The sequence below is a fragment of the Botryllus schlosseri genome, chromosome 4 (genome assembly GCF_051294905.1).
Source record: "Botryllus schlosseri isolate E-star chromosome 4, Bs_hap1, whole genome shotgun sequence".
Taxonomy (NCBI): Eukaryota; Metazoa; Chordata; class Ascidiacea; order Stolidobranchia; family Styelidae; genus Botryllus; species Botryllus schlosseri.
Genome location: NC_137239.1, coordinates 11767931 through 11785273, shown reverse-complemented (window position 1 = coordinate 11785273; position 17343 = coordinate 11767931). Strand labels below are relative to the sequence as shown.

The 17343-nt window shown below is 40.0% G+C and overlaps 1 protein-coding gene across 1 annotated transcript; it reads left to right on the top strand.

The window, feature by feature from the left end:
- Positions 1-6254: 6254 nt before the first annotated feature.
- Positions 6255-15558, top strand: LOC145437037 (uncharacterized). Its single transcript, XM_080314202.1, has 6 exons — positions 6255-8798; positions 8858-8996; positions 10995-11144; positions 11207-11423; positions 15134-15314; positions 15384-15558. The coding sequence occupies exons 1-6, from the start codon at positions 6776-6778 to the stop codon at positions 15455-15457; spliced, it is 2784 nt and encodes a 927-aa protein (XP_080170328.1). The 5' UTR covers positions 6255-6775; the 3' UTR covers positions 15458-15558.
- The last annotated feature ends 1785 nt before the right edge of the window (positions 15559-17343 follow it).

Sequence of the window (17343 nt, the reverse complement as noted above, 5' to 3'; positions counted from 1 at the left end):
AATTGACTCAAATTTGTTTTGCAACGTCTTTGAAGACAGCTCAACAATTTCATGGGGTTGGCAGGAAAATTGGGAATTTTTTTTTTTAATTTTCCATAATAAATTAAAATTTTTAATTGGATCTGCGGAGTCCTATACTTGTTAGAATCGAACCAAATTTGGTGTGCAGCGTTTTTTAGGGTAACCTGACAATTTAATCAGTGAATGGCTGGAATCCGAAGAAAAAAGTTATTTTTGAACAGCCCTAATGGACATTCAATGAAAAGTAAAGCAGAGAATATAAAAGGCAAGCGACAAAATGAGGTGGCATGCTGAAATTGCTTGTATTTCGACTTGAATGCGGACATGCTCGACGACTGTCGGATAGATGCTGTTCTGCAATTGGGGTCCGGTATACTTGATAGACCAATGCGTTTTCTTGTAGCCCGTCCTGATCATATGGTAGTTGTTCTTCGTTGACGCGCGCGTGCCGTACTTGTGCGCTTTTGACTCCAAGGTTAAGTAGTCGTTTGAGTTTGAGGGACATTGACCGCAATGGAACTGATACATAAACTTGGCAATTTCCAGCTTCCTCATATCTTCCATGTTTAGAACACCAAATACTTTGAGTAGCGATTTATCAGTTGCACATCCAGGACCCCGTGGGGCTTCGGCAATGATATGGATGATCCGATGTTGTAGTTTTTGCAGTGAGTCAATCGCATTCTTGCAGGCAGCACCCCAACAAAGAATTCCGTATGGTAAGTTTGATAGGAATGGAGTGTTGAAGAGTATCAACAGAACCCTAATTGGCAGAGTGTAGCTAAGGCGGCGAAACACACCACATACCTTCGATAGTTATGGTTTGCGTGATTGTATGTGACTCATCTTCCTCGACATGTCCGAATATAGTAAATCGCCAAGGCATTTGGCATTTTTAGGGTTGGAAATTGATTAGTCATCAGCGATGTCAACGGTAAGGTTATTGCAGGAGTTCACGAACAATAATTGGGATTTCGCAGCGTTAACCCGGAGGCTATTATATAGGGTTACCATACGTCCTCTTTTAAGAGGATTTGTTCTCTTTTAAGAGGATTTGTCCTCTTTTTTGACGTTTTTGAGATTTTGTCCTCTTTTTTGAGAATTTAAGTCATATTTACTGAAAATTGGACTGATATGCCCTAAATCAGCACCGGAGTGAAGCTCCGGCGGGTATTTCGGGAGCTGGGCGGTAAGTTGATCTTTTTTTATTTCTTATTTTTTTTTAGTCAACCGACCGCAAAGTGGAAAAAATTTACCGTTTTTTGAGAATTCTCCTCCGGTTTTACAAGTCTGAAAATTCTGAAAAGTGTCCTCTTTTCAGATTTCCAAAATATGGTAACCCTACTATTATGGGACGTCCACTCATGCACTTCGGGCATTTGATCACGGGTGACGGAATTCAAGCTTGCGGTAGTAGGTGCGACAGATAGGAGGTGAGTATCGTCTGCGAACAGTGTGGTATTCAATGATGAGGTTTCAAAGATATCATTGACATATAAAGTATAAAGGACCGGTCCAAGAACTGGGCCTTGCGGAACACCGCGGGTAACACGGGGGGGGGGTGCAGGGTGTTGAATATCGAAACCATTTGATGTCTCCCAGTCAGGTAGCTTTTCATGAGCTCTAGTTGTGGACCCCGGAACACGTAGCGCGCCAATTTCGAGGGAATAATAATGTGATCGACGCAGTCAAACGCTTATTTTAGATCAAGAAAAAATTGATTTGTGCTGGGTCGCCTCGCTATACGGAATAAATGACTGATTGAGGACTTACACGTCACACGTTGGCCAGACCGTCAGTCACATTACTATCGGACACTTTGCCTCAATCTGCTTTCCTAGACGATCTGACACATCGTAGACATCGCTTATCGTGTATATCGTCAGCACGAATCCACTTTATTTTCAGCGCCTGTCCTTATTTTATACTATATTATGCTACTTTACATTCGTCGTGGTGCTCATGTTCAGTTTTTTATTATTATTTTCTATCCAATCAAAACACTAGAGCATTGCGATACAGAATACAAAGTTTATATTAAAGATTAAATTTAAATCACAGCAGGACACTTACTAGGGAAAAATGTAAGACAAATGTGGGTTAGAAAAATTGAAAAATAATAACGATTTTCAACATGAATAAGTGTAGAAAACTAACATGGGTGGGGAAAAATAATATTCTTGAAGAGTCTTATTGCCGCTTCACAATTGATATACATATTATACATACATACTGCGACAATCCTCAAGAAGGAAATCATACCAAAGAAATCGAAAAACTGTACTTCGGATCTCTTTAATATCTACAAAAAGGCGAGACGAATAACATAAAAATACTGATGAAAAAGAAAAGAAAACAAAGGAGGAATGGCGATACCCTGTTCAAAAATATTGGCCATTAGAAAGCCTTGAATGCTATATCTCGACCTAACATAGCTTGTAGAGCGGTGTACGACAACACGATGTCAAACGCAAGCTGCAGGTGTGACTTAAACAGAACAAGCAAAACAAAAATTAATGCGATATAACAAAACAGAGAAAAGGTGATTATTTAGGCCTGTTATCAAAGGATGCTGGATACATGTTTGGTTGGAAGAAGTTTAAAAGAGAATCGCTAAACTGTCAAGAGAGTGCGTGGAATCTGCAAGTTTAAATACTGCAAAGTGAAGGATTACACTGTAGAACACGTTTTCTCTACATGTAACACTACGAGAAGTGTATTAGATAGAGTAAGCAAGTTATTGAAAATAAAATACATTGACGACGAATAACTCGCATATTAAACAACACATGACGGGGGGAGATAGCGTAGTGTTAACAATAAGCGCCCACCACTATGACGGACCCGGTTTGATTCCCGTCGGAGGTTTATCTGGGCTCCTCTTCCCCCGCCGTTGCTGTTGTTACGGCGACAAAAAGTCCAGAAAAAGACCCGATGAAGAAAGCAATCACAAGGAACGGAAAGAACTGTGATATCGGGCACTCTAGGCCGAGGTGGATGTTAGAGTAAAGGATCGCTACTGATGCGTGTCGCTCGACATCCTCCTATCTGTTCATGACATCGCATTGTACATTGTGTGTGACTTGTTCGGACGAAAAATATAACCCAACGTTGTTATGTTATGTTACAACAAATCGAACGACGATGACTTAAATTATAGAAGGGTGATTGAGACACAAACATCATGCAGACATTAACAACAAATTGATAGGTCTCGAGAAAAAATGGATAGAGATGAGTATAATAAAAAGATTTTACTCGAAAAAATATGCATATAAGATAAATCGCGATCAGTGAAGAATCAACAAATGACAAATTGATTAATGGAAAAAAGAATACAAGAATTCATGCCTGATGTAATAAACGAAGAAAACAAAACTGACGACCGACTATAGATAACTAACCGTAGCTTGGTTATCTATAGACCGACAAAGGAAATAAAAACGGAGGCGAACGAGATGAAGATGACAAAGAACCCGGTAAAGACGGTGACGGAGGGGTGGAGAAAGTTTGATCATCGGTGACGTCTTTTCTGTGTGAATTGTGCTTTTTCATTTCATGCCGTTATGCTTTCTTTGATGTATTTATTTTATTTTTTCAAATTGTAAAATTTTCTGTATTGAAATGAATGAAAAAAATTATTGCCAAAAAATAATTATACAGTTGACCAAACGTCTCCGGGGAACTCCCGTTTGGGAGATATCGGTATCTGGTATATGAATTGAAATCTGAATGTGTGTGTTCTCCGTGCCAGTCCGTGGCAGACATGGGGTGATTACTTCATGAATGTAATCGATTGCGATTACGATTACTTATGAATCACGCGATTACGATTACGATTACAGCAAAATCCGCGAGTAGTCGATTACGATTACGATTACTTTGGAAAAGTAATCACGATTACTCACGATTACATTCATTTTGCTTCTGAGAAGTTATCTTTGGAAGACAACAATGCGATGAAAAGGCCTCATGAGAGAAGGTCTTTATTTTTAAATGAGATATAATGACGTCATTTCCTGTGTATGACATAATATACCATGACATGATTCACACAGAAATAGGCATTTCGATGCCAGCCAATACCGCGCCGCAACACAACAAGACATGCTACATTGGCCGAAACATTGTGTATTTGTCCATTGTCCATAGCCGCGCTGGATGGTCGCGAAGAATAGTCTGCTCAATCTCAGCCCCACAATACAAATGCCACCGGGGGACTCACTGAGGAAAATGATGAACCACGTGCATAAATGACAATTTTTGGTGCGTCTCACAAAAGTTTTTCGTTTAGTTTTCTTTTCGTCCGCTACGTTTGGGCGACTCCAATATCTGCTGACTATACAGCAGACAGGAGGTCACGAGTTAACAACATACAATAAAGTTATAGTCGTAAATTATGTGCCTAAATATTCGCGCCTGGCGCGACTTGACAGCAAATTCACAGCGGATCCATCGCATCAAATCATGTTTCCAGTTCTTGTGAAAAGCCCGGCCTTTAAAGGGGTTCTGGGGGACTTCGCCCGCCACAAGCTTTATTGATCGCCTTATGGGGAGCACAAGATCACCATTTGTGAGAATGGCGGTGGCGAAGTGCTGTTTCGGTACTGATTCTAGCTGAAATCCACGCTAACATGGTGTGTAAGCGGATGGCTAGTAGTGGCATATCCGAATGATGAGTATAAAATTGCGAAAGAACAATTGTTGCCCGTTTTAAGTAGGGCCGTATGAGAATATGATAAGGTAAACATCAACTTCTGACTGCAATCCACTTAATACATATATTTCGATTTGCCGTTATACGAGTAACGGAAAATAACGGCACGGTTATGATTTTTTTATCAGCAGCCTGGTTTTTAATGCTTCGATGTAGAAATCGTCATGTTTAATTTGACGGGTACAGAATTTCTAATCGTTGTCCATTGTATACGTAAATAGGCCTACCGCTTGCCAATCAGCTACGGTCAGATTGCGTTTACCTAAGCATAACAAAACATCTATACATTGTACAATGTACAATTGTACATATACGTTACTATTCGAAACTAGGCTGTGTGGTGATTATTATCCTGCTGCGAGGTAGTGGCGTGTGCAGTGTAATGATCAGTGCAGTGACATAATCCACAGCGGGTGTTCTTACAATCACAGTACTACATTATTTACATCGAATATCTATTTACTACGTGCGGATAATTCCTTACGCAATCAAGAACCAAGCTAATACTTGTGACGCAATAATGAGTATAGAGGCGTTTGAAAACCCGACATTTCTGCTATCCAAATCCTGTTTTAAATCACACTTGTCGTTGCTCATGAATGTTCATAGTTCAGTTTATGCCATGGGCATTGAACAAATGAAAAGTAATCGTTCTTTCACAAATAAATCGATTAGATATGTGAAGTAGTCGATTACGATTACGATTACTTCGGATTTTTTTCGAATGTAATCGATTGCGATTACGATTACTTGGAAATGCTGTAATCGTCGTAATCGATTACGATTACTAATCACGATTACCCCATGTCTGGTCCGTGGAGCGAAGCATTCAAGTATGTTGACCTAATGACGTGTTGAGTAGTATGGTGAAGTTGTCAGTGAATTCGGCACTGTTTGAACTCAAATATCCCATTCAATTCAACAATAAATAATTAATGAGGGCGAAAGAGATATCGAGATATCGGGTTGTCTACTTCAGACTCTGGCCAAAGCACAGTCAAGACAGAGGCTGACCTCTATTTAAGCCTGCCTTAGAACTCAAACAGGACTCGTATACATGTGCGTTGTTGGTAAAGCTTCATTTTTGATCCAAGAGGGGCAGTGCTGCATATGAAGGGACATGAACATATGACGCCATCCCAACAGCCAACACCCTATAGCGCAATATCACCTAAAGTTGCTAGTCGTGTTAAAAACAAACTGGGACGATAATCACTCCGAAAGTAGTCTAATAATAAAGTACTTTGAAAGACATTTCCGACAATACGTTGATTGTGTGAAATATATTGGCGAAACATTCTTGAATTTGGCTTGGAATTTGGCATACCTTGGAAAATGTCGTACATTTGGAATTGCGGCGTATGTAGGATAGCGCAATGTCACCTAAAGCTGCTAGTCGTTTTAACAGCAAACAAGGACGATAATCACTCTGAAATGTGAGTTTTCTTCAAGTACTTTGAGTACTTCAAGTACTGCGACCTTTCCGATGACACGTTGATTGAGTGATTATTGAATAGTGGAATATTGTCCTGCGACGAGTTGAGGGTTAATATTCCGAGTTCGCAGCAATGGGGTTTCACATGATCACAGAGATTTCGCAAGGACGAGTTAAGTACCAACACACTATACGCCATTAAGTGTGCTGTTAAAAGAACCCAAACTTGAAAGAACGACGCTGTAAAACCGCATGTTGGCCGAAACCTTAGAGAAAGGTGCTGCCCTGTTTGTGAGATGGGCGGTATGCTTTTACAATTATAAACTTTTATGCTCAAGGTATTTTAATTTCATAAGAAAACAGTGATTGCACAGAACACCACAAGGTATGTCAGCGACGCGAAGTCCCCCATAGTCAATTTAACATGGTAATTTGGTGTTCAGTTGTACCTTAAAAGCTGTCCACGGTCAGCGGACTGTACGCTATAGAAGTAGTTGAAATGCTGTTGTGAATAGCAAAAATTGACTGTTAAATACGGAGTTTCGCGCACCATTTCTGTTTGATCTACGATGATGTTTATTTCTCTCCCAGATTAGCACATAATGAGTATGAATAGCTCTGCATTCCATTTTGGAATAATAGAGACTGTTGAATCCGCCTACGGAAGGATATCCTTTGAAGAAGATCAACCATATCAAAATGCATACTTTGATCTTGAATCAGTGGGAAATGCACTGGATGACCTTACTTCATACTTTGAAAAAGGACAAAAAGTAAAATCTAAGCTTAGAGAAGCTAACAGCATCGCAACAGATGATAAAATTAAAGCAATTTGTGTCATGTTAGTAGAGAAGGATAATTCGCTGATACGAGGCGGGGACCAATATTTGAAGAAATTTTTAGAACAAAATGGACCGCAAGATATCAATCTGCTACCATCTGTTTTGATGGAGCAGTCGGACAACTGTCCGAAATTTTTCAAGTCAAATGAAATGAGCAATATTAAAAACGTCGTTCTTTCAAGACCTGACTGGTTCAACATATATGACGGACGTGTCTTGTGTCTGGTACTTGTTGAAGAAACTGTGCGTCTTAAGTTACTCTCTATACTGAAAACCATGATGAAGATTGGGTGTGATGATATTGAAACTATCAAGTCCGAAAATAAAAACATGAAGGATTACTTGAGTCCGGGCAATGTGAAGGAGTTTGTTTCAAGGCATCCTTCTTCATTTGTGTACTGGAACGATTACATATGGATGACGAAATCAATGTTGTCGGATGCAGAAGATGGTTTGCAATTTCAAAACGACATGCTTGCCGTGCAATATTACTCCCAATTCTTCGCTGGAAATTCCAAACTCACAGTGAATATGCTGCGTGGTCATTTTTCTCAGGCAAACGAATTAGTAAAACAAGCCGTTAAACCGAAAGATTCTGAGTTTCGTTCATTTCTCAAGAGAAATCCATTATTCTTTCAGCTCGACCAAGACGACAATATCTTATGCCGTCAAAATATGTTGCGTGCTCTGGACGCATATTTTCCACATCAACTTGCTTCCACCAATGGCTTCAAAGAAAATGCATCTTGCTTTAACGATGATGTCTTATCAGATAATAAAGCAATAAATCCAGCCAAAACACATAAAGTCTTCACAGATGACACAGACATTTGTAATCAGTTACAACAATATATAAAGGAACACGGCGCTCTGGATTGTCTGGAATTACGTGAAGGTACTGATATTGCCACCAATAATGATGAACTTTGGCCAGATTATCTGAAAGTACTCCGTGATGAAGATTTTGAACGACTAACTGAGACATTCCCTTCCACATTCAAATTGAAATGTCAGTTTTTGTGCTTGAATGAGTTGGAAAATTTGTGCCTACAGAAAATGCTCTTCTTACTTCAGACATCTCCCATGACCGCAACGGCACTGGCATTGAAAATAGAGGATGATTGTGGTATAAAGACGTATCTATCGGCACGCAGACCGATAAAAGATGGGATATACGATTTTGTGTCTAGAAATTCGGAATCGTTAATCTTTTGGAAACACGAAATTTTTGTACGGGATAAGCTATTCGAAGACTCCACCAAACTGCGACTTTTTCAGAGTGAAATGAAAGCGATTCAATACTATGCGCAGTTCATGAAAGTCAACTCGCCAACTGCAATTGTGTCGGTACGTGGGCATTATGCCCAAGCGTCTGCAGAAATAAGAAGTGTGGTACATTCACGATCTGAAGACTTCACTCAATTTCTAGTCCAGAACGACTTTTTCTTCGACGTCACTGAAGAGAGTGTTGTAATCACAAAAAATCATAACCGCTGCATAAAATCAATCAGCTACCATTGGATAGACCCAAAACCTCAAACTGTAATTTCTGAACAAGAATCTAGCAAAAATGATCAATCTGGTAATGATTTGAATGATGTTACCATTACCACAATCGCGGAACTAAACGGCGGACCACCTGCACATGACAATGAAGCAGAGCCACTATATTCTATTCAAGAATCGCGTGCATTTATGGAAGATAATCAAGAGCCTCCTTCTTCACACATATCACATTGTGCTGGAGATGACAGAACAGAACCGCTTGATGGAACTGGTTTAGGTAGAAATATAATGCTCTCTTCAATAGGCTATAGCATAATTACAGCATATTTTATGCAGGGCCCTATGAGGTGCTCAGAACGGTACTTGGGGAAGATATGTGCTGCGTATTGGAGTACCAACTTTCCCAGCGAAACGACAGGAATATTCTTGTACTATTGAGACTACACCTAGGACAGCCATTAAGAGCAAGATTCTGGTGAAGTATTCCTTTCTTTTACAATTTGCATGGTTTTCTCACTGTTTATGAAGTTGTGATTGTTTTATTGAAGCGCTATATATTACAGTTATGTTTCATGTCTCAGTCAGGTGGTTTGACTGCCCCCTTCCCGATGAAATTCCACAGTGTGATATCATCCATTGACACTACATTGTTTTTAACATTTTTTTCAAATAAACTTCATATTTTGGATGTCGGCTATCTGGCGCTTCTTTGATATACGCCCCAGATTGAAATAGTGTTCCCCATGACACCAGAAAATGTTTGCCGTGAACACGATAAAATTTTATAAACGTCAAAATAAATTGTTTATTGCCATGGAGAGACGGATATTAGGGCTTGGGGAATGGGGGTATTAGGGTTGGATGTGGGTTAGGGTCTCCCAAGATTCCGTTTATGGTGAGGGACACGATATCCAACCCCAATATATACCCAACCCTAATATCCCACACTCTCCCGACCATAATATCCTCCAACCCTAATCTTGGGATACACTAACCCCAACTTTGATCCTAACCAGCCTGCAACCCTAATATCCCCCTCCCCCAACCCTAATATACCCCTCTCCTCCAACCCTAATACCCCCCTCCCCAACCGTAAATCTTGAGATACCCTAACCCACATCCAACCCTAATATCCGTCTCTCCAAAGGCAAAAAACAAACAATTTATTTTGACGTTTATAAAATTTTATCGTGTTCATGCGAAACACTTGCTGGTGTCATGTGAGAGAGAGAGAGAGTCTTTATTTTCATCGAACCAAAATACATAACAAACGACAGTGATGGTGGTACAGAAAATATGCGTGCACACTGCACAGTATTCGGTATTAGATAGGAATGATCGATAAGACCGTGAAGGTCATCTAGTCTGATCACACCAGCATCAAACAGGTACACTTGACTCTGAACAGTCTGGCTGTAAAGAAATGTTTAGTTGAAGGAAAATAGAAAAAAAATTAAACAATGGTGGCAAATGATCAATGAAGCAATGTCTGGGCGAGGTAGGGCAACAGTGTTAGTGTAACGACAAGAGGTGATCAAGTAGGGCTTTTTTGAATCTATTATAAGGCAATTCACGGATATGTGGTGGTAATGCATTCCAGATGATAGGTCCCGAGTAGTCGATAGATCTCTTAGTTAGGTTGCTATTGGGTGGGGGTAAGTAGATGTTTCCTTTAGACGAGGATCTCGTGTAATGGGAATGGACATGTTTAGCAGGTATGAAAAAGTCATCAAACACAGGTGGCAGACCATTGGAAAAATATTTGTGAACAACTTTTGATACTTCGAAGCGATATAGTTCATCAACTCGCAAAATTCGATGCTTACGGTAGTAAGGCGACAAATTGGTACGTAAAGGTACAGATGAGATCAGCCGTATCGCACGGTTTTGCAGGGTTCGAATTCTGCACAAAAATGTTGTGCATGCATTTCCCCATACTACGATTCCATATTGCAGATGAGAGTGAAAAAGAGAGAAGTAGATGGTTCGTAGTACTGATCTGGAAACTAAAGATTGGAGTCGGGTCATTATTCCCACACACCGAGCTAGTTTTGATATTGTGCATTCAATATGCTGCTTCCAAGACAATTTGGAATCAATGGTGACGCCGAGATATTTTGCTGAGTCACATATTGAGATTTGAAACACTGTTTCGATGTGGGGCGCATATCGAAGAAGCACCGGCTATCTATAGGTTCACTTTTTGCAATATCAGACATCAATGATATCTAGAGTATGCGCTGTCTATAGCCTATCTACTTACATATTTTGATGGTGAATTAAAATAATCTTGGCCTATTCCTTAAGATGATAGCCAGATTTCAGGGAAAGAATTATTCCGCAGAGATTCTGTAAAACTGTAGGTACAGGCTTACTCCGCAGTGGCAACAGCTATGCAATTGCAATATTGTACAAATCCTACGTGTTCATTTATTTTATGTTTCCTGAAATTCACAATCTGTTCAATTCTCAGGAACAAAGACGCAAAAGAATATGAGAATATTACACTTGGGACAAAACCAATCGATATGTTGGACTTGAACAGACTGATGCGGTCGGAGAATATTAAGGAAATTGAACGTGGGCGTCATTATGGCATTAAAGGAACACTGCACACGATCAAGTATAACATTCATTATATCTTTTGATTTCACCATTACCGAAATTTGAGTCACGATATTGCAGTGTCATGGAACAACTTAACGAAATTTGTGACGTCACCATGTTCTTCCAAATACACGAACATTCGGACGGGCTGGAATTGAACATTGTGAAAGGAGGCTTCTATGAATTTGTGTTTGCTGGAGATTACCCAGACGGTTTGATTTATAACTACTTGAGATGCAGATGTGCGGAGCTCTCGAATGGCAAAGATATTCTTGTCCTAGACTTGAAAGGAAAGGTGGGTAGCATATTATGCGAATCGGTTCTTCCTGAACTTTTTTTACTCACGATCAAGTTTATTTTAGTAAAATTTCAATAATGAGGTACATCATATATGCGCTGTCCCAAATTTCAATATTAAGGCACTTTTTCAACGCCATATATGCCCTAATTGCCCTACCATTGTCCAGGGAAGGAAACCATTTCGCGAAAATGTCATTTGGCATGTTAGGCATTGTGCGCTAATGATTCATTACTAATGGATGATCGTTATGAATTTTAACAAACTAGGTAATAAAAGACTATCGAGAGTCAAAAATATTTTTGTACATTAAAACAGCAATATTCATTTACCGTGTCACACAACACGATCCATGGTTCACACTTGAATGCCCTGTATCTTCTTATCACAGATAAGCTCATATGTTGAGTTGTCAAATTGAACGTTCAATAGTTCCATAGTATAATGTGCAATACTTAGTGTTAAATTCATATACTTTCTGCGACCTCCTAAATTTGTTATGCATCCGTTATTCAATGTTTTCCCAGTCCATCTCACTAGTTGCATATGCGCAAGGTAGACTTCTCTCACTGACTGCTAGCTGAAATATAGTCGATATTTTACTTGGTACCAATTTCACCAAGCGTTCAAGCTTCATTAGGTCACATGCTCACATCAGGGCTGTGACCAAGTCGCAAGGTTCTGAGTCACAAGGTAATCCCACTTTTATAGTTTGACTCGTGTCAAGTCGATTCATTTTTGATTCATCATCGAGTCAAGTCAAAGTCAGTGAGTAGAGGGTCGAGTCCAAGTCATTGCGTTTACTGTTTGATTTTGAGTTCAATCCGGTTCAACCCACTTTTTTCAACTCTGCTCGAGTGACATAGAATGACTTGTATTCCTAATATCGTAATTTTCCTCAGTCCTAACAGTTTCTGGCCCTGTTTTCCAAGTATCAGGACTGATAGACGAAATACTAATAATGTGGTGACTCCACCATTCTTCAAAGTTATAATGAAATGTCTGTCTTGGCCGTCCTAGTCTCGAGTCATGTGTCTTGGTTCGAGTCGTGCACAATGACTCGAGTAGAAGTAGAGTCAATTCAAAAATTGACTCGAGTCAGGTCATTTTACGCATTTGTAAACCTAGGTCAACATATAACTAGCTTCGAATGAGGTGTCTAGTAATTCCCAATACATGTGAGCGTGGTTCATTCTTGCAGTACTAGCTGAACTGCAGTTTAAATGCACACAATATAAGCACATGTGATTTATAATGCTAAGTTAGAAAAAAAACATACAGTGGCCATGCCATTCCACTCTTTCTAGGGATCCTTGAATGGTCAATCAGATTTACCGAATAAAATATATATCATTGGACGGGCCCCGAGGCGAATGAATAATTTGTACGAATGAATGCTTTGGGTGACACTCAAGTATTTAGATCTATTGGTTGAACTAACTAACTAGGCTAGGGTTGCCATACGTCCGGAATTTCCCGGACATGTCCGGAATTTCACTGAAAAATCTGCGTCCGGGAGGAATTTCAAAAATATGCCGAAATGTCCGGAATTTTGAAAGCTTGAAGTAGGCTTAAAATTATTTCGTAAATAAACAAACAATATTATTTTTAAGCAGATTTATGCTACTCAAAATTCGATGCGCGAGTTAATGCAACGTATATTGATATTACTATGGACAGCAGGTACCACCCTCGCCAAATTAGCTATGAAAATAAATATAAATAACCATCATATACTGAAATAAGTCTGATTGTAATCGCAATTATAAGCTAACGGTATATTATTAGAGTTGGTTAAGGCCGATTGGATGCTTCTGTCACAGACAGTGGTTCCGAATCTTGAGGTCGTTTTCCTTTATCTGGGGATCGCGATGATGTTGGACGTATAATCAGCTTCCTATGCCATAGGTGCGGGCAAGCTGGAATTTTTTAGTAATCAGCTTATCAAGTTTGGAGCTGGGCCACAAAACATTTTGAAGTTGGAAATGAGGTCGCGACCATAAAAAGTTGGAAATCACCGGATGTGCTACCTGCTGGTGCATTTTATAGTAGCCTAATATATGGAAGAATCAATAATATTGACAGAAGTCATTCAAAAAATTTAAAAGCTAAATGCATATTGTAAGTGCCAGGAAGTTACATCGACTACCCTATGGTGGGCCCAAGATCAGTGTGTTTTTCGGCGGAAGGGGGCAGAAAAAATTTTGTTTCGGACCTGATTAAAACACATAACCATACACCCGCACCGACCAAACAGTATAGCAGGGCTACACAATCCCGACAGGCCAGACACGGCCCGCCAGACGATTTCATCCGGACCGTGAAGAAGTCTATTGCAAACCCTAGCAAAGCAATCACCAGAGCCCACATTACAGATCGCCCAATTCATGACCCATGTTCCACTCCCTTCTTGTATAGCAGTGGTTCGTGGTTCTCAACCTTTTTTCACCCAAGTACCATTTTGAGGTTTTATGCAGTGCTCGCGTATCACCGACATAAGATAAGCGCGCCGAATGCGGTCAAGATGTTTCCACCATATTGAGGTGCATTTTAAGGCGCAGTATATGATTCTGTAGTGGATCCATTTAAAATTATTGTGGTCAAATATATTAAGACGGAATTTGGTTAGGTAAGAATCCCAATGCTTTACGACTAGATCTCCTCCCCGTAGGCCGTCACTGGTGGGATAGCCCCTCCAACGACGGCGGTTTCAAAAACTTAAAATCAACCCCTCCTGAACTAATAACTTCCTTCGGTCGAAAAAACAGAATCTACTCGCGTACCACCTGGAAGACCTTCGCGTACCATTACCACTGCTGTATACAGTCGATGGGCAATGCTTTGCTGGTGTGACGTCATATTGACAGACAATGTGTCACCTCATTTTTAAATCCGCTATTGGGCGCTAAAGAGTGTCCGGAATTTGCTTCACAAAAATATGGTAACCCTAAACTAGGCCTACTAGTTGAAATCAATGGAAGGTGTATTGTAGACTCTAGAACAGTGGTTCTCAACCTTTTTGTCTTTGCGGCCCCCTTTTTGCACCTTCACGGAGCCCCGCAGACTCTCCAGAGTTTTTGTTGAAATTTATCTCAATTATTGTTAAACAGTAATTTGTCTGGTGCAAATATAACTACCGTTATTGGCTAGTTATATTATAAGCAACAACAAAATGTCTTTTCTTTAAATTCACATCATACTATTTATGTTAAAATTGGGGTTGACTTTAATCATTTTAAAGCATTTCTTGAAATACGCCTTCGTGTCTCAAAAATTCGCGCCTTTGATTTGATATGAACGAGCGCCAAAAATCCATTTTGAATGTATTAATAACGCCTTCCGACGACACCTTTTGGTATGATCACAACATTACGGCACCAAAATTGAGAAACAGATATTTTAATAAACATATAACGTCCAGCCTAGTCATTTCTATCTAGCAGCTCAACTTGAAGCTACTCAGGTTTAGTGGTTATTTACATCACAGAAGAAAATGGATTTTTGCAAACATTTCGAAGTCACCCCACTTGACTTAACTACTCCCACTTTCGCGGATCCCTGGTTGAGAACCACTGAGCACTGTAGAGCATACTTGATTGAGGAATTACAATGGCACTGTCATTACTTCATTCTAATATGTTTTAGCGATGCGAATTTTGTAGTGTAACTAAGGCATACATATACATAACGATTTAGTGTATTTGCAGCTATCCGGTTGTGATGCTTCTCCGCATTGCAGCCTGGGAAGCGTCATGCGTATACAGTGCAATGAATCAAATTTGGCGGCCACTATACGCAAAGCAATTCCTCAAAAACATGACTTCGTTTTTGTAATCGGGGTTGACACTCTGGATCAATTCGATGCTCTGAAGGACATGTTTATGAAAGGTACGTTTGATGTAATGTTCTAGAACCATAGACTGATCATATAAGTGTTACCGACGCTACTTTACACAGGAATACGGGTTGTTGCAGAAATTTCGGGAATCATAAAATCGAAGGTAAATCAACTTCTGCAAGACTGCCATTAATGGGCCACTGAACTTTGACAAATATTTACTTGATTTGAATCATATTTTCTGACTGTGCTTCGTAGAAATTATACAATAAAGTTTACAAAGATGTTACATAATTGTGCTTTATGAGTTGCGATTGCATCAAGGATATTAGGCTGTCACTGTCCAATATACCGCATTCGCTCCGGAAGTGAACGACCGAAAAGTCTGAATTCTACCGCCATGCCGCCCTTGCTGGATAGGACATCTATTGTGTAGTCAGAAAATACGGACGTAAGCCACTTGAAGAGAAAATTCACCTGCATTCAGCTTAACATTTGACAATGTGCGATCGTATGTTGAAGGTCTTGAATACAACTTACACAATGCTAGTAGCAAAGGGGCACATTCGGTGTAGTAGTCAAGAGGCGAAAACATCCTGCCACTCAAATTTTGTGGTTGCATATTGTGAAACGCATAATTTTATGCCATTTAGTCCGTCAATGGAGTCCCTTATCGCAAAATCGTACTCCCTATAACATGGGGTTACCATACGTCATCGTTTGGTAGGATTTGTCCTCTGAGGACGCCTAAAGGTCCTGCTTTTTGGCAATTTGTGCTCTTTTACAGCTAGAGTAACGGTCAGGGTCAACTGAAAATCGGCATAAATGACGTGAAATCGGTAATACGGACGTTCTAGCGCAGGGACGGGCAACATTTGGCCCACGGGCTGGTTCAGTCCCACGATGGGATTTTGAGCGGCCCACAGACACTTTCAGGTCTTTGCGAGCAAAAATTTCCGACCATGAAGGATGAACATTAACAAGATACAATATAGCTGATGTTTTTAGTAACAGTTGCTACGTCTGACATGCTGCCAGGAGTGCCAGCAGAGTTCAAAGTAGTTGTTGAAAACCTTGATCGACCACAGATGTCTCATTGACTTCGACAGCTATTGAAGTAGGCTTACGTTACATTAATAAATTCATTGTATACTGTCTTTGGTCTCTATGCTTTAAATTTGAAGTTTACATTAAATACGATTTATTACTTGTAGGTGTCCCGATTAATGTATCGATTCAGGAATCCGACCTGCCATGTAGGCTACTTAATTATGCCATCTCCGGGCCGCCGACTGGAGAAGTTTCCCGCCCCTGTTCTAGCGGGCCATTCGGGAGTCAAACGCAAGTGATACTGATGACCTTTTTTAGTCATCACAAGATTTCCAGTAAATATATCAAAATCTGCTGTTCTCAATTTCGGTCAGCCAACTTTTATGATTTGGTAAAAGTGTCCTCCTTCCTGAGTCCAAAATATGGGAACCCTACTATAACAGAGGAGTGTCCAACACCCAGGCCGCATGCAGCCCTCCTCAAAATTTTGGATATTGAAGCATTGGAAAATATATTATTACCACACTGGTTATTGGGTGCCCACAATCATGTTATTAACGCAACTTATTCTACGAAAAACTCAAATAACTCGGCTTCTAGTTGGAATCGGGTCAAATTTGTCTTGCATCGTTTTTGACGACAACTCAACAAGTTCACGGGTTGACAAAAAAATTTGAATTTTTTTGTTTCGCCTTTATAGTTGTCACAATTGGACCAAATTTGGTGTGCAGTGAGTGACTTGAATCCGGAAAAAAATTATTTTTGAACAACCCTAACGTACAGGGGTGAACAAAACGAATCCTCGGTGCGCGAGAGGCGGCGCCTGTCAGTAATTGTGAGGTGAACGATTCGAGTCTAATCTTCACAGCTGATTCGAGTCAGCTGTGATTTGATTTCGCATATCCCCAGCTATATATGTGCGATCGCCAATTTAAAGGCTCATCACAGCTCATTTGAATTCACAGTTACGTTGAAAATAATTCAATACACCATCGTCGAAACCTGGATTCTAGGTTGCATCAGAAAAGC